Raw genomic sequence first — 21775 nt, 5'->3', positions numbered from 1 at the left:
ATGGATGTACATTAGGCTGCATTCTTCTCTACCAATGGTGAGGGGCAGCCCCGAGAAGGCACCTGGGCCTCTTCACAAAGTGGCAGCTGGGCTCTTGGCCCTGAGTCCCTCCTCCATGCTGGGGCTGCTCCACCTGCTGCAGAGGAGATGAGAAGAGACAGGCCCTGAGACCATTTAATATCTTATGGTTTCTTTATTGACTTCCTCTGCACAGGAAGATTGGTTCTTAAAGTACCGCAGATGACTGAGTCAAAATAAAAATCAACAGGTAGAAAGATAAGAAGAAACTTCTTGAAATAAAAATAATACTATCAGATGTTTAAAAAAGTAATAATAAAGACAATTTCAAACTATTTCCCTAACATTTTGTGAAAAACCCTGTTACTACTTCTAACATGAGGGCTTATTACTGATGCTTAAGAACAATTTATGCAAGTAATTTCCTTACTGCATTCTTCAGTTCCTGGTTCCTCATGCTATAGATGAGGGGGTTCACTGATGGAGGTACCACTGAGTACAGAAATGACACCAGAAGGTCCATGGATGGGGAGGAGATAGAGGGTGGCTTCAGGTAGGCAAACATGCCAGTGCTCAGAAAGAGGGAGACCACGGCCAGGTGAGGGAGACACATGGAAAAGGCTTTGTGTCGGCCCTGCTCAGAGGGCATCCTAAGCACAGCCCTGAAGATTTTCACATAGGACAGCACAATGAAAACAAAACAACCAAATGTTAAAGAAAGACTAAAGACAAGTAGTCCAACTTCCCTGACGTAGGCACGTGAACAAGAGAGCTTGAGGATCTGGGGGATTTCACAGAAGAACTGGTCCACAGCATTGCCTTGGCAGAGGGGCAGGGAAAATGTATTGGCTGTGTGCAGGACAGCATTGAGAAAGCCACTGCCCCAGGCAGCTGCTGCCATCTGGGCACAAGCTCTGCTGCCCAGGAGGCTCCCGTAGTGCAGGGGCTTGCAGATGGCAACATAGCGGTCGTAGGCCATGACAGTGAGGAGGGAAAACTCTGCTCCAAGCAAGAAGAATAAAAAGAAGACCTGAGCAGCACATCCTTCATAGGAGATGGCCCTGGTGTCCCAGAGGGAATTGGCCATGGCTTTGGGGACAGTGGTAGTAATAGTGCCCAGGTCCAGGAGGGTGAGGTTGAGGAGGAAGAAGTACATGGGGGTGTGGAGGCGGTGGTTGCAGGCTACAGCAGTGAGGATGAGGCCGTTGCCTAGGAGGGCAGCCAGGTAGATGCCCAGGAAGAGCGCGAAGTGCAGGAGCTGCAGCTTGTGTGTATCTGCAAATGGCAGGAGGAGAAACTCACTCACTGAGCTGATGTTGGACATGGAGGCCTTTCCAAGCATGAAAAAATCATTAATAATTTAAAAATAATAATAAAATAATAAATTAAATACATTAAAAAATAAAAAGCTTTAATAACGAAGACATACCAGAGAAAAACTTGTTCAATTTTTCATATAGCCCCCCCTGTAAACAATTTTCCCCTTTCAGACAGATGTTTAACAGGTCACTTTCATATGCTTTGCTTGATGCTGCCTGAGGGTGTCCCTGGGAGCAGGAGACTCTGCTGTGGGCAATGCAGGAATAAGTCCTGCCCCATAGCCAGAGGTAAAGAGGAACACGGAGTAATCTCAGATTCAATCACCTCATGATAAAGAACTTTTGTGTTGTTTGTATTGTTATTTTGTATTTCCTTATTGTTACTGATAATTCACCCAACTGCATGGCAGGGCTGTGGGGATTTATTTCTTGTTTTCTGTCTAGCTGCCCACCCCACTCCTGAGGACTTTTTCTAAGGCATAAATCCCGGGCAGTTCAAGTGAAACCTTGTGGATCCTCAGACACAAGGGATGGTGCCTTTAGTGCAATGTCCTTCAGATAGAACAGACAAGACTGGTCTCATTTGACCTGTGCCTCATTTGACACTTTGTGGTGCAAGACAATTGCACTCAGAGGATCATATAGGCATAGAATGAATATCCTGACATGGAAAGGACCGACACAGATAACCAAATCCCACCCCCGAATTGGTACATGAACACCCAAAAATCTGTCCATATGCTTGAGGGGGTTGTCCAAATGTTTGTTGAATTCTAGTAGCCTGTGAGCACTTCCCTGTGGTGCCTGTTTCAGTGCCTACAAAACCATGACAATGCTGGGAGTAAAGGAATCCAGGTTCAAAGGGCACATCTCCAGACCCTGTCCCTGTCCCTGTACGCCCTAATCAGGCAAGCACAGCAAGGCCTCCTCTATGTGCATCTGAAAGCCCCATCCCCTACCAGCCCGAAAACAAGAACAGCAGCATCACGGACAGGTGGAGAAGCCAGCAGGAATGCCAGCGTGCTGCTGCCAGGGGAGGCAAGGCCAGGGAGGGACAGACGGACACTCAGCAGACCCTTCTCTGCTGCAGCTCTGCCTGACGAGGAGTCAGCTCCTGCTGGGGACACCAGGGGCTTAGGGCAGAGGCTGTGCTGGTGGGACAGGAGAGCAGGAGGTGGCCCAGGGAAGGCACCTGCCCTGCAGGGGATGGCAGGGAGGTGCCTGAGCCCTCCCTCACACAGCATTTCTGGCAGCAGCTCCCTCTCACTGCCTGCCCATGTTCCTGCTGGGAGCTGGTTCTGTGTCTAAGTTTCCTCCCTGTCCATGTCCTGCAGACCCCATCTCACAAGCTGTGTGCTCAGATTCACTCAGATTCCCCTCCACTGCAGGAATCTGAATGTGCAGAATCCAGAAAAGCCTTTCCTTTCAAGTAAGCCAAGCCCCAGTCTTCCACTGGAAAGACCCCGTTATAAATGTTGATCTCTAGAGCACCTCCTGCTCCTCACTGGAGAAACAGAGAAAACCATCCTGAGAGATGCTATCAGCCATAAGATGTGCCAGCTGTAGACGACCTCGTTGGGAACTGCATCTGCATTGTCCTGCTGCCAGAGACTCACAGTGCCAAGAGCCTGCAGATGTGTCCTGCCACACGCTGCCCTCTGTTGTTGTGCTCCTCACTGGCTCCAAGCCCTCTCTCCTTCTCTCCTCTCCCTGTGCCACCTGCAGTCAGAGCTCCCAGCCCTGCTGCACTGTGTAGAGGAGCTGCTCCTGGGCAGAGCTGTCTCTCTGCAGCGCTGCCTGCTTGCCAGGAGCTTCCCTTGGGCCCAGGAGCCCAGCCCAGCTCAGCAGCACAGCACCCGACCATGGCATCGCTTGCTCTGTGTCATTGGGTTCCCTTGAGGTGTCCCCAAGGCCTCAGGGCTGACAGCTCCTGAAGGCAGCAGGATCTCTGCTGGGGTGTGGTGTTTGAAGCAGACTGAAGTCATCACCGACTGCTCCTTGCTGAACATGGGAGAGACAGATTTTACAAGTGTGATTTGTGCTGTTAGAGTGCTATCAACGTACTGCTGGTATTCAGGAGCTTCCCCCTGCTCCAGGGCAGTCTGAATCCGTCCATGGCAAATGATAGGGCTGGGTTTCCATCCCTGGGGCAGTTGATTCCAGGTGAAGTGGACGCCACTCCAAATTAAAACAAACTGTGTCCTGCATGCTGCTGGCAAAGGAATTGAGAAAAATGCTTTAGGGATATCAATCGTGGCGTAGCAGTAGGCTGCCTTTGACTCCAATTTGTATCGACGGAGGAGGGAGATATCATTTGGGATGCTGGGGATAAGGTAAAGGATGACATGCCATCTCACTCACCGCAGCTGAACATCAGAGCTGACAAAGGATGCCCAGAGCCTAGAGAGAGAACAGAGCTTAACAGGAGAGCTACCGTAGGCCCACATGGATGAGTTAAAGTTGCTCCATCCAGAAAGGCAGATGCATTGGGAGCCCAACTCAAATATTTCTATGTAAGTGCACACAGCATGGGAAATAAGGGGAACTGGAGGTGTGTGTGCAGTGCGGTTGCAGGGTTATGATCCCGCTGCAGTGACTGAGAGATTGTGGGACATCTCCCATGACCAGAATGTGGCCATGGACAGCTCTGTGATTTTAATAAGGGCAGGCCAGGAAGGCAAGATGGTGTAGTTGCTCTTTTTGTGAGTGAGCAACTGGAATCTATGCAGCCCTGCCTAGGAGGGGATGAAGTGCAAGTCAAGAGCCTATGGGTGAGGATTAAAGGGCAGGCCAACTGGGGTGATGGTGTGGTGGGTGTTTATTACAGGCCACTGGATCAGGAAAAGGAAGTGGATGAGGCCTTCTACAGGCAGCTGCAAGTTGCCTTACGTTCTCAGGCCCTGCTTCTTATGGGGGACTTTATCCACCCAGATATTTGCTGGTGAGACAACACAGTTCAGAACAAATGGTCCAGGTGTTGCTACAGACCACTGCAGATAACTTCTTGATGCAGGAAGAAAGTAAGCCAACAAAGAGAAGGGTGCTGTTGGACCTGGTGCTAACAAAAAGAGATGGTCTAATTGGAAACACGAAGGTTGAGGGCAGTCTTGGCTGCAGTGCTTATGAGATGTTGTAGTTCAAGATCCTTTGAGGAGGGATCAGGGCAAAAGAAGGACTGCAAGCCTGGATTTCAAGAGAGTTAACTTTGACCTCTTCAGGGACCTAATTGGAAGAATCCCCTGGGCCAGGGCCTGAGAGGGAAAGGGGGTCCAGGAGAGCTGGCTGCTATTCAAGCACCACTTCCTCCAAGCTCAGGGTTGGTGCATCCTTACAAGAAAGAAAAGCAAGGGGGGGCAGGAGACCTGCGTGGATGGGCAAGGAGCTCTTGGGAAAACTTAAACAGGAGAAGAAAGCGTACATGATGTGGAAGAAGGAACAGACGACTTGGGTGGAATTTAGGAACATTGTCAGAGAATGCAGGGATGCAATGAGGAAGGCCAAGGCCCAGTTAGAATGAAATTTAACGACAGACATCAAGGATAACAAGAATGGATTCTTCAAATACATCAGCAGCAAAAGGAAGACTGAGGGAAATGTGAGTGCTCAGCTAAAGGAGGTGGGTACCTTGGTGATGGTGGATACACAGAAGGCAGAGTTACTGAATGCCTTCATTGCTTTCGTCTTCACTGCTAAGGCTAGAACCCAAACACTACTGAGCCTGGAAACAAGAGGGAAAACCTGGAGGGTAGAAGACTTTCCCCAAGTTGAAGGGGATAGGGTTAGAGGTTGTTTAGGCAAGTTGGACACCCAGAAATCTATGGGCCCCAATGGGATGCAACCAAGGGTACTGAGGGAACTGTCAAACATTATTGCTAAGTCTCTCTGTCTTCAAAAGGTCTTGGATAAGCACATGGAGGAAAAGAAGGTGATCAGAAGCAGTCAACATGAGTTCATCGAGGGGAAGTTGTGTTTGACGAACCTGATAGCCTTCTACATTGAGACTAACGGCTGGCTGGATGAGGGGAGAGCAGTGGATGTTGTCTACCTTGACTTCAGCAAGACTTTAGACACTGTTTTCCATAACATCCTCCTGGGCAAGCTCTTGGATTGTGGGATCCATGAGCGCACAGTGGGGTGGATCGAGAACTGGCTGAATGGCAGAGCTCTGTGTTGTGCTCAACAGTGCCTCCAGGGGTCAGTACTGGGTCCAGTGCTATTCAACTTATTAATCAGTGACCTAGATGAACGGGCAGAGTGCACCCTCAGCAAGTTGGTGGGCAATACAAAGCTTGTCAAAGTGGCTGGCACATCAGAGGCCTGTGCGGCCACTCAGAGGGACCTGGACAGGCTGGAGAGCTGGGCAGAGAGGAACCTCACTGAGGTTCAACAGGAGCTAGTGCAGGGTCCTGCACCTGGGCAGGAACAACCTCAGGCACCAGTAAAGGTTGGGGGCTGACCTGGTGGAGTGCAGCTTTGTGGAGAGGGACATGGGAGTCATGGTGGAGAAGTTAACCATGAACCAGAAATGTGCCCTTCTGGCCAAGAAGGCCAATGACGTCCTAGCTTGCATCAAGAGGAGCATGGACAGCAGGTCGAGGGAGGTGATCCTCCCCCTCTGCTCAACCCTGGTGAGGCCACACGTGGAGTATTTTGTCCAGTTCTGGGCTCCCCAGTACAAGAGGGATATAGAACTTCTAGACAGGGTCCAGTGTAGAACCATGAAGATTATTAAGGTATTGAAGCATCTGTCCTGTGAGGAAAGACTAAGCAAGCTTGGTCAGTTTAGCCTAGAGAAGAGGAGATTGAGAAGGGATCTTATCAACCTTTAGAAATACTTGATGGGACGATGTAAAGTGGATGGGGCCAAGCTCTTCTCAGTGGTGGTGAGTGATAGGACAAGGGGTAATGGGTGTAAATTGAATGACAGGAGATTTCATTGTCATATGAGGAAGAACTTCTTTACAGTTCGGGTGACAGAGCACTGCAACAGACTGCCCGAAGAGGCTGTGGAGTCTCCTTCTTTGGAGATATTCAAAATCCACCTGGATGTGATCCTGTGTAACATGCTGTAGGTGAGCCTGCTGGAGCAGGGGCATTGGAATAGATGATCTCTGGAGGGCCCTTCAACCATTCAGTAATTCTATGAAATAAATAAAAACGTGTTGTTGTTCTTCTCGGTGTGTAAGAAGCCTTCAGTTTTAGAATTTTGTAGATTGTCTAGAAGATCTCATGATTTTTTTCATAGGTCCGGGACATGTCCCAGCAAGATGAGGACACTCCCTCTATGCAAATATAAATTTATATAGATATTTCCAAAAATGCATGTCCTCCCAATAACTTAAATGGAGATATTGTATCTCCCAAACATACTTATATTGGCATATTTCACATCTACATTTCATATCTAAATGGATTTGGGAGCAATGAAGTCTTTAGAGGTTGAATAGATCCTGCCTTTACTTCTTTGCCATTGGGCTACAGCTGGTAGCAGTTTCCTCATGTCACCTCTGTTTATGACCCAGAGAAATCTGACACCAAAAATGTCACTCAAATGTCACTCTGGCACCTCCAATGTCACCAGGGATCTGCATCTGAACAGCTCCCTCCTGCCCTCCACCTCCATTCAATGTTCTGGGAGCTGAGACACGCAACTGACATGCAGATGTCTGGTGTGCGCCCATCTAAACCACGGCAAGAGGAAATGGCTGTGGAATTCCATGAGGCATGGGAGAGGCATCTAAGCCCCCTCTAGCCTCTGGACTGCAAACAAAAAAGGAGATGCCTTGCTTGATTCAGATGGAACACTTCCCTCAGCAGGGGGAAGGCAGATCTCTCCCTGTCCTTGTGTGGGTGCCCTGCCTAAAACTAGGACATGAAAAGGTGCTTCTTGGACCTCATATTTTTTCTGATATGAGGAATGACAGTGCTGGAAATCAGTTTCCTTTCCCATTGCAAGGAAGGAACATCAGTGACTGCTTCAGTCAGATTCCAAGTCCGTTCCCCTGGAGGCTCAGGGACTTGTCAAGAGCTCCCTGTGCTGTTAAGCTGGGCTGGGCTCCTGGGCCCAAGGGGAGCTCCTGGAAAGCGGGCAGCACTGCAGAGAGACAGCTCTGCCCAGGAGCAGCTCCTCTGCACAGCACAACAGCAGGGCTGGGGGCACTGCCTTCAGGGTACAAGGGCAGCTGAGAGAAGGGAGGGAGATGTTAAAGGCAGTGTGGAGAGGGGGATGCTGAGAGCTCACTGCAGGAGAAATCTTCATAGCCCTGAACAGGGTAAGTCTCTGGCTGCAGGGCAACACAGCTGTTGTTCCTGATGCCTTCTCCAGATTTGCTGGCAAATCCCACAGCCTGTAGGAGCTTTCAGGAGGACTCTCAGAGTTTCTTTGGAGAAGAAAATGACAAGCTCCAGGGCAGGGACTACCTGCCAAAGCTGTCAGAGGGACAGGACATGAGGGTTCTCTTTCATGGGGCTGGCTGTAGGCTGTGCAGCCGGGGTGCAGGCAGGGGTGTCCAGGGCTGTGGTGCAGAGCAGGGTCCCTGCTGTGCCCCAGGGGCTGTGTGCTGGGGCAGGGCCTCTGACGCCTTCCAGGCTCAGCACTCAGCCTGCCTGGGGAGCTGCCCAGGGCACTGCGGGGAGAAGCGGTGGGTGGAAGTTTATACCTCCAGTACTGTGTCCAGTTCAGCACTCCCCCATACAAGAGAGACATAGAACTACTGGAACAAGTTCAGAAGAGGGCTACTAAAATGAGATTATTAGATGACTGTAGCTCCTGTTGTATGAGGACTGGGTGAGAGAGCTGTGCCTCTTTAGCTTTGAAAATAGAAGAATGAAGGGAAACCTCATAAATGTATATGAATATCTGAGGGGAGGGTGTTGAGAGCATGGAGCAAGTTTCTTTTCATTTGTGCCCAAAGACAGCACGAGAGACAATGGGCACAAACTGAAGCACAGGAAGCTCCAGCTGAATATGAGGGAGTACTTCTTTACTGTGAGGGTGACAGAGCCCTGGAATGGGTTGCCCAGAGAGGTTGTGGAATCTCCTCCTCTGAAGATATTCAAAACCTGCCTGGGTACCATTCTGTGCAATGTGCCTTAGGTGACCCTGCTTGGTGGGGGGATTGGACTAGATGATCTTCAGAGGTCCATTCCAACCCTGGACATTGTGTGATTGTGTGAAGGAGGCCTCCTGACATGGCAGGACCTTGCTGCTGCCCAGAGGTTGCTGCCTAAGGCAGGCTGCTCACAGCTCCACAGCACCCCAGGGCATCTCGGGGGGAGATTCCTGACAGGGAAGACCAAGGCAGGAGCTTCCTGAAGGGAAAGCACTCTCTAGGATCTCTGCTTTCACTTTCCTGCTAAGGGGGCAATCACTGGGATCGTAATGGAATTGTCAGGTTTGTATCAGTGACTGAACCTCAGAGATCATTACACTGAAATAGAATTGCGGGTCTGTGAGAAACCTTCTAATTTCCCTTCACAGCCCTTAGCCTACAGACAGCACCAAAAACATCTTCATTGTTTCTTGTGGGATTGTGGGATATCCTGCTCAACACTTGCAAATAGGGAGATGCCTCTGGCTAGTGGGCACCTGAGATACGTCTCTGGTGCTCTTTACCAGACACTGTAGGAAAGTACAAACTCCTGCTGAGCCCAGAGAGGATCTGCCCGATCTCTGAGACAACTTTAAACTCAAAAAAAAAAAAAAAAAAAAAAAAAAAAAAAAACAGATCTCACAGGGAATCTCACAGGGAAGAGGCAGCGTATCTTGTTGAGCAGCTTTCTGTGAAGAATGGTAGAGGTTTTGCTCAGATAAGTCTCTAACTTATCGCTGTCTTTTCCTCCACGGATAGGCAACCATGTGCAGAGGCAGCAAATGTCCAACAGCAGCTTCCCCACTGAGTTCCTCCTCCTGCCATTTGCAGACACACACGAGCTGCAGCTCCTGCACTTTGTGCTCTTCCTGGGCATCTACCTGGCTGCCCTCCTTGGCAACGGCCTCATCCTCACAGCCTTAGCCTGTGACCACCGCCTCCACACCCCCATGTACTTCTTCCTCCTCAACCTCTCCCTCATCGACCTGGGCTCCATCTCCACCACTGTCCCCAAAGCCATGGCCAATTCCCTGTGGGACACCAAGACCATTTCCAATGCAGGTTGTGCTACCCAGGTGTTTATGTTTGCCTTCTTTCTCACAGCAGAGTTTTATCTTCTCACCGTCATGGCTCATGACCGCTATATGGCCATCTGCAAACCCCTGCACTACGGGACAATAATGGACAGCAGAACCTGTGCCAAAATGGCAGCAGCTGCCTGGGGTAGTGGTGTTTTCAATGCTGTGCTGCACACTGCCAATACCTTTTCCCTCCCCCTCTGCCAAGGTAATGTCCTGGACCAGTTCTTCTGTGAGATTCCCCAGATCCTCAAGCTCTCCTGCTCAGGTGCCTACCCCAGAGAGATTGGCCTTGTTATGTTCAGTTCTTGTTTATTTTTTGGGTGTTTTGTTTTCATTCTTTTCTCCTACGTACAGATCTTCAGGGTCGTGACTAGGATCCCCTTGCAGCAGAGCCGGCACAAAGCCTTTTCCACGTGCCTCCCTCACGTGGCTGTGGTCTCCCTGTTTCTCAGCACTGCCTTTTTAGCCTACATGAAGCCCCCCTCCATGTCCTCCTCCTCCCTGAATCTTTTGTTGGCAGTTCTGTATTCGGTGTTGCCTCCAGCAGTGAACCCCCTCATCTACAGCATGAGGAACAAGGAGCTCAAGGATGCGGTTTGGAAACTGATGACTGGAGGTTTTTCAGAACCAATTAAATGCCTGCCTTCTTTGGTATATCAGTCATAATACAACTCAATACAGGACCAGATATAATTCTTTTTCTTTGTTTTTCTTTACTTCTAATATAGTTGTCCACAAAGAAATGTTTTTCAAACCCTTCCATTTCGGTATCTACCTTGGGTGTCTCCGAGACTTGGTATAAGTAAGGTGTATTTATAGTGTGTTTGAGATGTATTTAAATAAAAGAAAAGACCCTGCTGTGACTTGCTTGCTTGAGATCCTTCCTCAGAGACATGTGGTGGAGCTGCAGGGGGACTTGGCTGTGTTCAGAGGTCGAAGGGGAGAAGAGTCCTCACACAGCAACACTGCCAGAGAGCCCCAGGGCTTGGTCTTTCCTGAGCTGCTCCCCTTCCACACTCTCATTCGGAGTCTTTGTGTTATTGTGAGGACTGATTGCTCTTGTCACTTGCTCACTGTGCTGCTGTGTGGCAGTCACGTGTCCAAAGGCAGGGCAGGCCAGGGGCACTTCTCTAACACAGCTGGCTCCGTACCAGCATCTCCAGCATAAAGGGGGATCGGCTGAGGGCAGTGCCTGAAGGCTCAGCTCTTCTCCCAAAGCTGGTCTCATGGATATTTCAAAGGGACAGACTTGGACGAGGCTCCATGCTTTGTTTATTTCTCTTCTATTAATCTCTGACTCTGAAGAAGGCCAGGTACCTGTGCACATCCTCCATGACCAAAGAACCACTCGTGTGGGAGGCAGTCAGTGGCAGTGTCCCCCTCGTGCTAGCTCTGCTTTCCCAGCCTGACCAGCACGGCCCTGTAGAGTGCCCCCATGGCTCCACGGAACACAACCCCCTTACTCTTCAGAGCAGCACTGCCAGCTCAGGGAATGTGGGCAGCATGGGCAGGGGCTGCAGGAATGACTCCTCAGGTCAGTCCAGACGTGCTGGGCTGGGGCAAGGCTGTGTGGGACATGGGGTGTCTCGGGAGCAGAGCTGGCACTGTGTGTGTGCAGTGGTGCTGCCTGAGGAGCCCCAGGGCCAGCAGTGTGGTGCTGTGCTGTGCTGGGGAGTGAGGCTGGGCTGGGGGGCTGAAGGCTCCCTGTGGGAGGGAAAAGGTTTGGAGACAGGGTGGAAAGGAGGGAGAGGAAATTGCAGTAGAAGAGAGGCAACCATTCATCTCCCGTTCTCCATTTGCTGCTTTGGAGCCATCCCAGCCTGAGCTGTTCTGCTGGGATGGGCTGGGCTGTGAAAAGGTCAGGGAATTTTGGAGAGCTGGCGAGGGTCTGGACTGGGCTGGCCACCTGGTAGGAAAAGAGAGGACCAGAAGTGCAGAGGTTGGGCTGGGCCCTTGTTCTCTGGACACCCTGGCAGATGCTGCCCCAGGACAATGGTCCCAGAGCAGCCCCTCACAACCACCATCGCGAGCACTAGGCTCTCACCCTAGCTCACACAGGTGGTTTGTTCCTCCAGCTACGAACACTAAATGACTACATCTGAAGCCCATGTTTGTCTTGTCCATCTGAGACAGCCTATGGTGTGGGCGTGGTGAGATGAACTTGAATGAGCCCAAGTGCCATCAGCTGTTTCTTAAGGGTGCCATCATATCCAGTGGGACAGACAGAGTCTCAAGGTCAATTCCCATTTGGAGGTATGGTCCTCTTGAAAACCAGCTGAATAAAGCGATGCATCATGAAAAAAACAGCTGAATAAAGCAATGCAGTCACAAGTGGTGCCCCTCAGGGGCCAGCCTTGGGCCCAATGTATTTCAACATCTTTATCAATTACATAGATGATGGAATCGAGTGCACCCTCAGCAAGTTTGCAGATGACACCAAGCTGAGTGGTGCGGTTGATACAGTGGAAGGAAGGGATGCCATCCAAGAGGGACCTGGGCAGACTGGAGAAGTGGGCCCATGAGAACCTAATGAGGTTCAACAAGGCCAAGTGCAAGGTGTTGTACTTGGGCTGGGGCAATCCCCAGTATTTATATCGACTGGGAGAAGAAGAACTTGAGAGCAGACCTGCATAGAAGGATCTGGGGGTCCTGATGGACGAGAAGAAGGGCATGAGCCAGAAGTGTGTGCTTTCAGCCCAGAAGGCCAAGTATGTCCTGGGCTGCATTAAAAAAGGGGACTCCAGCAGGGAGAGGGAGGTGATTGTCCCCCTCTACTCTTCTCTTGTCAGACCCCACCTGGAATACTGTGTGCAGGCCTGGGACCCCCAGCACAAGAAGGATGTGGAGATCTTGGAAGGCATCCAGAGGAGGACCACGAAGATGATCAGAGGGCTGGAGCACCTCTCCTATGCAGAAAACACCTCTCCTATGCCTCATTGCAGCCATCCAGTACATAAAGGGCGTGTATAAACAGGAGGGGGAATGCCTGTTTACATGTGTTGATAATGATAGGACAAGGGGGAATGGTTTTAAACTAAGGCAGGGGAGATTTAGGTTAGAAATTAGAAGAAAGTTTTTCAGTCAGAGGGTGGTGAGGCAATGGAACAGGTTGCACAGGGAGGTTGTGGATGCCCCATCCCTGGAGGCATTCAAGGCCATGCTGGATGTAGCTTTGGGCAGCGAGCTCTAGTGGCTGGCAACCCTGCTCAGAGCAGCAGTGCTGAAACTAGATGATCTTTAAGGGCCTTTTCAACCCAGACCATTCTAGGATTCTATGATTCTATGACTTTCATACCAACTCCTTCACTGAAGAGTTCTCGACTTTTTCCTAAACTATATATACAGTTCTTGATTCACTTTTCCACAAAGAGGTGGTCATTTCTTTCAGTATGACCTGGACTTGCTAAAGGCAGCATTGGGAAATGTGAGTCTGGACATGTGGGAGGCCTTCTGAAGCATGAGCTGGTTGGCAGGCAGAGTACCTGAGGGATTGTGCAGGGCATCCCCTGCACCCAGTGCTCCTGGGTGTGTGGGGAAGAGGCCTCCTGAGCACAACAGCTCCTTGTAGCCCTGTGGATGCTGACTGTGAGGTCACTTCTGTCCCAGAACCTGGCTGGCCAACAGCAGGAAGGAAGAGCCTCTGAGGTCATAAAGGTCATCAGAAAGCTGCCCCCAACAGTGTGACACATTTGGGGAGGTCAGGGGAAATCTGGGAGAATACAGCTAGGAGATTTGTGGAAGAGAAGATTGGCTTGGCTAACAGAAAGGAAAGATTTTGAAGAGGTAGGAGGGGTTCAGGTAAGGCTCATGTTGCAGCAACACTTACTAGGAAAACTTTCATGTCAAGCCCTGGCAATATTTCTAACCAGGAACATTAAAACCTAGTGATACCCTAATTGCTATGCTTCACCATGGAAGGAATCTAATCCCTTACGTCAAAACCTACCTTTATATTAAACCCCAAACACATCAGCTGTTACGGTTAATCTTAATCTATTGCTTTTACTAATCCCTAGCCCTTAATCGCTTACATTAAATTGCCATCCTTAACACCAACCCTCATCCCATAACAAAGCACATAATGAAACCCTAACCAAAGATCTAGCTCATACCGTAAACATTGACTGTCTACCCAAAGCAGAACTCAGAAGCATCCCTCTAAAATGCTGCTCAACCCCTAACCTGGAAGGCAAAATCTAATCCCTAAACCCTAACCTGAACACCTGATCTTCACATACCTTGTTCTTGCACTCTTATCACAAAATTGAAGTGGTTTCACCCCATGAGGCTAGGAAGGGTTGGAGAGGTCCTGCAGCAATTGCTTGGTCTTGGAGGAGGTGACATGGACCTGGTCAGGTCATAGGGCTCAAGGAGGAGATGGGTGGGGATTCTCTGCTGAGGTCAGCTGTGCTTCGGGATCTCAGGAGGCAGCAGGAGGCCCATGGCTGTGCAGGTGGGTGTCGGGGAACTTCTGTCTGAGGGCCTGATGTGCCACCTTCAGGCACATGGCTGCTGTATGCATGTGGCATTTAAGTTGTCATAAAGAACTAAGGAGCCACAGACATGCAGCTAGTGTCAATATTTATTTCAAAGTCATTCCTAACCTAGTACCTAACGAAACTTGCATGTAGTAGTCTGCTCTCCATCAGAGAAGCTGAAAAGCCGTCAGGAGCTCTATGGCCTTGGATGATGACAACGACCTTGCTTTTATTGCATTAGGTGCTGGGCGTCAAGGAGGGTGCCAGTTTTGGATGTCCTTATAAGGTGTCCAGTCAGAAACAGTTGGCTTTGGTGGGGACTGTGAGGTCACTTCTGTCTCTGGATCTGAGAGGCCAGCAGCAGGAGCATGGCTGGGCAAGGGACTGGGAGGTCCCATCTTTCTGAAGTAGCTGTCGGGTCAACCCTTGCCCCTTGACTGACAGATGGGCTTTTAGGCTCACATGTCCCAGCATCTCTCACAGGCCAGCAGAAGGCACCTGTCTGGCATGGTGCTTGTGTGATGCCCTCTGCCCAAGTACCTGAAAGGCCCATGCAGAACTGGCCTTGGTTGTGTTTTTTTTTAAGTGTATTGTGCCTGAGTATATGACTGGAGAGAGACAGGTATGTGGCTTGGTTGCTTCTTTCTGAGGAACTGAAAAGCCAGCAGGAAGGCCACGTGGCCTGGAGGATCATGATGAGGTTCCTTGTGTCTGGCCAGCTGACAAGCCACAGAAAAGTTGATGGGTGAGGAGGATTCCTGTGTAAAGAATGTTTTTTGAAGTGTTGGAACTTTCCTTGGTCATGGGAAACAGCATGTGAGAGAAAACCTGCCTTAAAGCAAAGCTTGGGTGCTGGAGATAAGGCTTGAGAGAGAAGATAAGATAGTGGAAGAGATGTGAAAAATTGTCAGAGGTGACCTGGAGGGAATCTCTTATCCCTCCATGACATAGTGTTTCAGGGCACAGCTGGAGAGGGTACAGACATCAATGAAAGCACGGAAATGTCAAGGGGTGAGCAAGATGGGAAAGCAAGATGGATGTTTGTAACATGCAGTGAAACAGGGGCAGGTGCGGAACAGCATAGGACAGCCAGCAGTGGAGAGGGACAAGGGCACTGGGAAGGCGAAACATAGCCAGGAAAACCAAGGTCTTGTCCCCTTGGCTAAGGCAGGTGTCTCTGCCACTGAGGCCTAGGAGGAGACATGTTGTCTTCTTACCACTGGGCCTCTATCCCCACTTTGCACATCCAAAGGGAGGCCAGGAAGTGTCACACAACTGTCTTTCACTTGGCACTGCATACCACACATCCCACTCCCCAAGGAAGAGCCCAGAGCCCTATGTGAGGGACAGGACCTCTCTGCCCAGGCCTGGCAGCAGGCCTTGGCCTTTCTGCTTGATGAAACAAACGTAGCATTTTCTCAGCCTCAGAGCCACCTGCACAGGGCCTTTGCCTACCTGTAATCATGGCCTCCTATTTCCAGCTCTAAGGAGTCCATGGGTCTTTGTCAGAAATGGCCCTTTGCAGGGCCTGAAGCTGTAGCCTGTGGAGAGGAGCCCACGCAGGAGCAGGAGCCAGGAGCTGCTGCCCATGGAGGACCCTGGTTGGAGCAGTGTGCTCCTGAGGGATGGACCCCGTGGTACGGACCCATATCTGGAGCAGTTCTCGAGAAGCTGTTGCCTGTGGGAAGCCCATGCAAGATCTGTTCTGGAAGGACAGCATCCTGTGGAAGGGACCCCACGTTGGAGCAAGGGAAGAGAGTGACAGATGAGGAGAAGTGGAGATGAAATGCTATAGACTGACCGCAGCCCCCATTCCCCCATTGAAGAGGGTGGATCAGGGGAAGGTGTTTCTGGGTGTCTTTACTTTGTTTCTCACCTCTCTAGTTTGTTAGTAATAGGCAATAAATTTTACTATCTGTCTCCTCACTCTGAGTCTGTTTTGCCCATCAAAATAATTGCTGAGTGATCTCCCTGTCCTTATCTCAACCTTTGAGCCCTTTGCATCTTATTTTGTCCCCCTTTCCCTTTGAGGAAGGGGAAGTGATGGAGTGGTTGTGTTGGAGCTCAGCCACACACCCAAGTAAAACCACCACAGCTTGGAAGAGGTGATCCATGAAGACCAAGCAGCTTCCTTGGGCCCCTCTCCCCTGAAGGGTTTTGTCCCATGGGACTCTACAAAGGAGATGCCCAAAGAGGCCAAAGTCTGCTCTCCTGAAGTCCAGGGAAGTGAGATTGCTGTGCTCCCTCCTTGCTGCGCTTAGCATCCTAAACTGCACCATTTCATGGTCACTACAGCCCAGGCTGCCCTTGAGCTTCACATTCCCCACCAGCTGAGAACAAGGTCCAGCATAGCACTTTTCTGCACTATCAGTGGAAGAAAGAAGGTATCATTAATGCATAACAGGACCTTCCAGGATTGACTGTGCCCTGCTGTGCTGTCCCTCCAGCAGATACCAGGGTGGTTGAAGTCCCCCCTGAGGACCAAGGCATTTGAATGTGAGGCTGCTTCTATCTGTTTATAGAGGGCCTCACCTGCTGGTCTTCCTGATCAGGTGGCCTGCAGCAGACTCCCACTATAATGTCCCCTGTCCCTACCCTCTCTTTCTCCTGACCCATCAGCTTGCTGTCAGATCCTCACTCATCCCCAGGCAGAGCTCCATGCACTCCAGCTGCTCACACACATAGAGGCCACACTGAACTGAAGCAACTGAAAAAGCTCCCGTGGGTTTGTAGGGTGTGTGAGGGGAGCTTCTCACACAAAGATCATCACATGGATCAAAGGGTTTCCTGCTCAGGATGAGATGCTTCAGATGGATCAGTGCACTGCACAAGGGTACCTAACCCCTCCCCATCCCTGCCTGTCTGCCCTATCTGTTATTGGCCATAAACAGAGTTTTCCAGAGGGACTGTTTGCACCTCTCAGTGACAATCAAACTCTCTTAGGACTAACCATAATTCTGAACTCAGCCTCTCTCTGCTGTTTCAAAGGGACATTTGGTAATTATTTCAGTTGACTTCATTATTTCAGTTGACTTCAAAGTATGTTCTGCAGAAGTGACTGTTGTGTTGCAGGAGGTGTCAGCCCTGGAGCGCCAGGGACATCTCAAGGGAGACAAGAAGTAAAGAGGTAGCAAAGCCTAGGGGTGGACCTATGCTGCTTTGCTGGGCTGGGCTCCTGGGCCCAAGGAGAGCTCCTGGCAAGTGGGCAGCACTGGAGAGAGACAGCTCTGCCCAGGAGCAGCTCCTCTGCACAGCGCAGCAGGGCTGGGGACACTGTCTGCAGGGGACAAGGGCTACTGAGAGAAGGGAGGGAGATGTTAAAGGCAGAGTGGAGGGGGGATGCTGAGAGCTCACTGCGGAAGAAATCTTCAAAGCCCTGAACAGGGTAAGTCTCTGGCTGCAGGGCAACACAGATGTTCTTCCTGGTGCCACCTCCAGAGTTGCTGGCACATCCCACAGCCTACGGGATCTTTCAAGAGGACTCTCAGAGTTTCTTTGGATAAGAGAAGAATGAGAAGCTCCAGAGCAGAGATTACCTTCCAAAGCTGTCAGAGTTACAGGAGATGAGGTTTCCTTCTCACATGACCAGCTGCAGGCTGTGTAACCAGGGTGCAGGCAGGGGTGTCCAGGGCTGTGGTGCAAAGCAAGGTCCCTGCTGTGCCCCAGGGGCTGAGTGCTGGGACAGGGCCTCTGCTGCCTGCCAGGCTCAGCACTCAGCTTGCCTGGGGAGTTGCACAGGGCACTGCGGGAAGAAGCTGTGGGTGTTAGGAGCCCCCTGGCAGGACAGGGCAGGTCAGGGTCCTGCTGGTGCCCAGAGGCTGGTGCCTGGGGCAGGCTGCTCACAGCTCCACAGCACTGCCACTGCATCTTTGGGGATATTCTTGACAGTGAAAACCAAGGCAGGCACTACCTGAAGGGAAGACACTCTCTGGAGTCTGTGCTTTAACTTTCCTTCCCTGAAGGGCAGTCAGGAGGATCATAATGAAGTTGTCAGGTTTGTATTAGTGACAAATGCCCCTGGATCTTTACACTGAAAGAGATCTGTAGGTCTATGAGGAACCTCATAACTCAGCAGAACTCTCCTCCTGTCCAGATGCTGCTCTATGAGTCAGGCTCCAGAGCACCACGAGGGTATTTTGGAAGGGACTTTTCAGGAGGAAGATCAGAGCAAGGAATTCTTGAAGGGAAGGTGTTTGCATTTCAACTTCTCTCCTCTTGCTTTCCTGGGTGGCAGTGGGAGATGGGAATTTATTTCTACATTTTGATGAAGCCCCTGAGAGCCCAGTTCTTCTTAGCTCTTGATAAGTACTTGCTACTCCATAACCACTGAACACATGGAGATATCCCTGAAAATTACACAGGAACAGGTGGAGTCTGCAAGACAGAGTTGAGCCACAGCGGGTGGGATGGGGTCTGTGAGCCATGGCAGGGAGGAGAAGTGGGGGGAGAGAAGCAGCTGCCAGCAGGGACAGCTCAAGGAAGCAGAGACCTGGGCAGGGATGGAGAGGGAACTGCTGCCTGAAACACCAATGGAGGGAGGATTCAGACACTCCCCGCCAGGCCTACAGTGCAGGCTCCTTCTCTGCAGCAACCCCCTGCTCTCCTCTGCCACCCAGCACAGCATCTGCCCTCAGGGGCTTTAGGGCATGAGCCACCTCCTCCTCAGCTGGACTTCCAGAAGAGAGAAGCCCGTGTCCTGCAAGGTGATGCACAAGAATGAGACTAAGAGTACCTGCCCTGCAGTGTCACTTCCAAAGGTGGCATGCAAGCTTTATAAACTGAAGGCTTCCATGCATGCCCATCTGCCTTTCACCATGTCAGTAGGTTGGAGCATTGTGGTATTCTTTCTTATTTCTCCACCTGTGTGGGGGTCTCTTAATCTCGTTGTCAGGGGTGCAGGTGGGTGTAAGCTTCTGTTCTGACATGGATTGCTGGGCCCTGCCCTGAGGGCATCTTTTTGGGAACAAGGAGCCCAAGCTTCATTTTAAAATGTCAGACACACTGTCATCCAGTTGGGAGTGTTGGAGATGAGCTGACTCATTCCTCATTCAGTTCAGGAAAGGGTAAATTCTGAGGGAGAAGGTGTGAATTTTGCTGAGAGAAATCTCTCTAACATGTCTCTCTTTTTTTTCCTCCATGGATAGCCAGTCCTGCCCTGAGGCAACAAATGTCCAACAGCAGCTTCCCCAATGAGTTCCTCCTCCTGCCATTCGCAGACACACGCGAGCTGCAGCTCCTGCACTTCGCGCTCTTCCTGGGCATCTACCTGGCTGCCCTCCTGGGCAACGGCCTCATCCTCACAGCCATAGCCTGCAACCACCGCCTCCACACCCCCATGTACTTCTTCCTCCTCAACCTCTCTCTCATTGACCTGGGCACTATTACCACCACTGTTCCCAAAGCCATGGCTAATTGCCTGTGTGATACTACAACCATTTCCTACTCGGGTTGTGCTACCCAAGCCTTTTTCTTTATTGTCTTTGTCACAGCAGAGTTTTATCTTCTCATCATCATGGCCTATGACCGCTACATTGCCATCTGCAAACCCCTGCACTACGGGACCATAATGGACAGCAGGACTTGTGTCAGCATGGCAGCAGCTGTCTGGGGCAGCACTTTCCTCTATGCTGCGCTGCACATGGCCAATACATTTTCACTGCCCCTCTGCCAGGGAAATCTCCTGGACCAGTTCTTCTGTGAAGTTCCCCAGATTCTCAAGCTCTCCTGCTCAGATGCCTACCTCAGAGAGGCTGTGCTTCTTGTGGTTAGTGCTATTTTAGGATTTGTGTGTTTTATTTTCCTTGTGCTGTCCTATGTGCTGATCTTCAGGGCGGTGCTGAGGATCCCCTCACAGCAGGGCCGGTACAAAGCCTTTTCCACATGCCTCCCTCACCTGGTTGTGATCTCCCTGTTCATCAGCACTGGCATATTTGCCTACCTGAAGCCCCCTTCCATCTCTTCTCCATTCCTCAACCTTTTGCTGGCAGTTTTGTACTCCATGGTGCCCCCAGCTCTGAACCCCCTCATCTACAGCATGCAAAACAAGGAGCTCAAGTGTGCAGTTAGGAGACAGATTTGGGGAATGTTTTCCGGTACTTATAAAGATTCCTTCACTCTCCAATAATGAATCACAGAATCACAGAATTTCTAGGTTGGAAGAGACCTCAAGATCATCGAGTCCAACCTCTGACCTAACACTATACAATGAATACAAGTACATCCCCTTCCAAGCTTGTGTTGTCTTCATACTCTTTTTTTTTTTTTTTTTTTTTTTTGGGGGGGGGGGGTGGGGTGGGTCATTATTACTGCTTCTGTTCTTTGCATTTGTACATAAATATTTGGATTCCCCCCACTGCTGTGAATGAACAAACTTATTCAGTTCCATTAGCATGTCATAGAGATGTGCATCTAACACTGTGAGTCAGAGCAGACTCTCTGATGACATCTTGGAATTACCCCAGTGCAATGTCTGAAGCCTGGAACTTCCTTCCCCCCCAAAAAAGTGTCAAGAATAGGCCCAAAGAATTGCTCCCCACAAGGATCTGTTCCTGCTTCAGTTCAGGAGGGAATGGCTCAGTTTTGCATTGTGACCTGTCAGAGACCAAGGACTAGATTTAAGACTCACCCATGGGTGTCTGCTCACAGCAGAGGCAGCGAATGCTCACTGCACTACATAGCCAGGGTTCTGTCCATGTGTGACCCATAGGTGATGTCCTTCAGGAGGGGAATCTGGAGCTGCCTGCAGAGCCCATGACACCTCCAGGGACAGCAGAGCCTGGGGTGGGCAGTGACTGCAGCCCCTCTGAAAGTGAGAGATCTCCCACTGTGAGCTCAGCCACAGGGAAAGAACTAAAGCCAGGTATTCACAGGGAACCTGTGACTCCGCAATCTCAGGGAAGAGAGTAGGCTCCCAGCAAGCAGAGGGAAGGGAAGGTGGGGAGTGATTCAATTCCCCCTTTGTGAAGTACCTTTGTCCGAAATACCTCTGTACAGCCTGTTTGTTCTGCATAGCAGTACCAACAGCTTGGGGACCACATGTGGGGAGCATGGGGATGGCCATTCCCCACTGCCCAAGGGGAGCCAATCTTTGAAATTTGATCACCTCCATCCTCCCACTGGCATCAGTGTCTGTACTGGGGGAACAGTTACTGTGGATCAACACTGGGTCATGGGCCCAGAGATTTCAATACCCAGCTGCAGAAAAGACTGACTAACCTGATCTACCTATAAAGCTATCGCTGCTCAGAGATGATGGTATTGGACACCTCCAGAGGTCCCTCCTGACTCCCTCAGATGGGACTCTTCAGACAGAAGGCCAAGTCTGTGGCTGCCTTATGTGGGCTGGGCTTTCCTGAAGCTGTACTTTCAGGTTTCTTTGGTTCATCAGGATAGGAATGGAAACAGAACTGTACAGAGTACAGAAGATTTGGAGTCACCTCAATTTTTATGAGGAACCTCAAAAAGTGCCTTCAGCACTCTCAGTCTTTCATAATGCAGCAGCATCAACTCCCAGTTTCATCAGGGCTTGTGTGACCTGCTCTTCTGCACCTGCACACACAGAGAGGGTTCAGGACAGAGCTGAGCAGACAGCAGATGGGGTGGGGTGTGTGAGCACTGGCAGGGCACAGACATGGGGACAGAAATAGAGCTCCTGGAAGGGACTCCTGCAGGCAGCAGAAATGGGCAGGGAGAAAGGGAATTTCTCTTCACAAACAGAGAAGGACTGGTGGAGGATGTGATTGTCGGGAGCTGTCTTGGGCAGAGTGACCATGAAATGGTGGAGTTCA

At 50.6% G+C, this 21775-nt stretch overlaps 2 protein-coding genes across 2 annotated transcripts; one reads left to right on the top strand and one right to left on the bottom strand.

Moving 5' to 3' along the window:
• Positions 1-427: 427 nt before the first annotated feature.
• LOC116501716 (olfactory receptor 14J1-like) lies at positions 428-1342 on the bottom strand. The gene has a single exon (XM_032207296.1). It carries the CDS (start codon positions 1340-1342, stop codon positions 428-430), a length of 915 nt encoding a protein of 304 aa, XP_032063187.1.
• An 8036-nt stretch (positions 1343-9378) lies between these two features.
• Positions 9379-20080, top strand: LOC116501717 (olfactory receptor 14J1-like; the record flags this gene model as incomplete). Its single annotated transcript, XM_032207297.1, has 4 exons — positions 9379-9652; positions 10031-10126; positions 19292-19406; positions 19908-20080. Coding segments are annotated over exons 1-4 (658 nt in total), but the record flags the coding sequence as incomplete, so codon positions are not given.
• Between the last annotated feature and the right edge of the window lie 1695 nt (positions 20081-21775).

The sequence above is a fragment of the Aythya fuligula genome, unplaced genomic scaffold, assembly GCF_009819795.1.
Source record: "Aythya fuligula isolate bAytFul2 unplaced genomic scaffold, bAytFul2.pri scaffold_73_arrow_ctg1, whole genome shotgun sequence".
Taxonomy (NCBI): Eukaryota; Metazoa; Chordata; class Aves; order Anseriformes; family Anatidae; genus Aythya; species Aythya fuligula.
The sequence above is the reverse complement of the archived record's forward strand: the minus strand, read 5'-3'. Positions and strand labels throughout refer to the sequence as shown.

Bases quoted from the DNA above. Each gene is read 5' to 3' on its own strand.
- LOC116501716 (XM_032207296.1), bottom strand. From the start codon at position 1,342: ATGTCCAACATCAGCTCAGTGAGTGAGTTTCTCCTCCTGCCATTTGCA.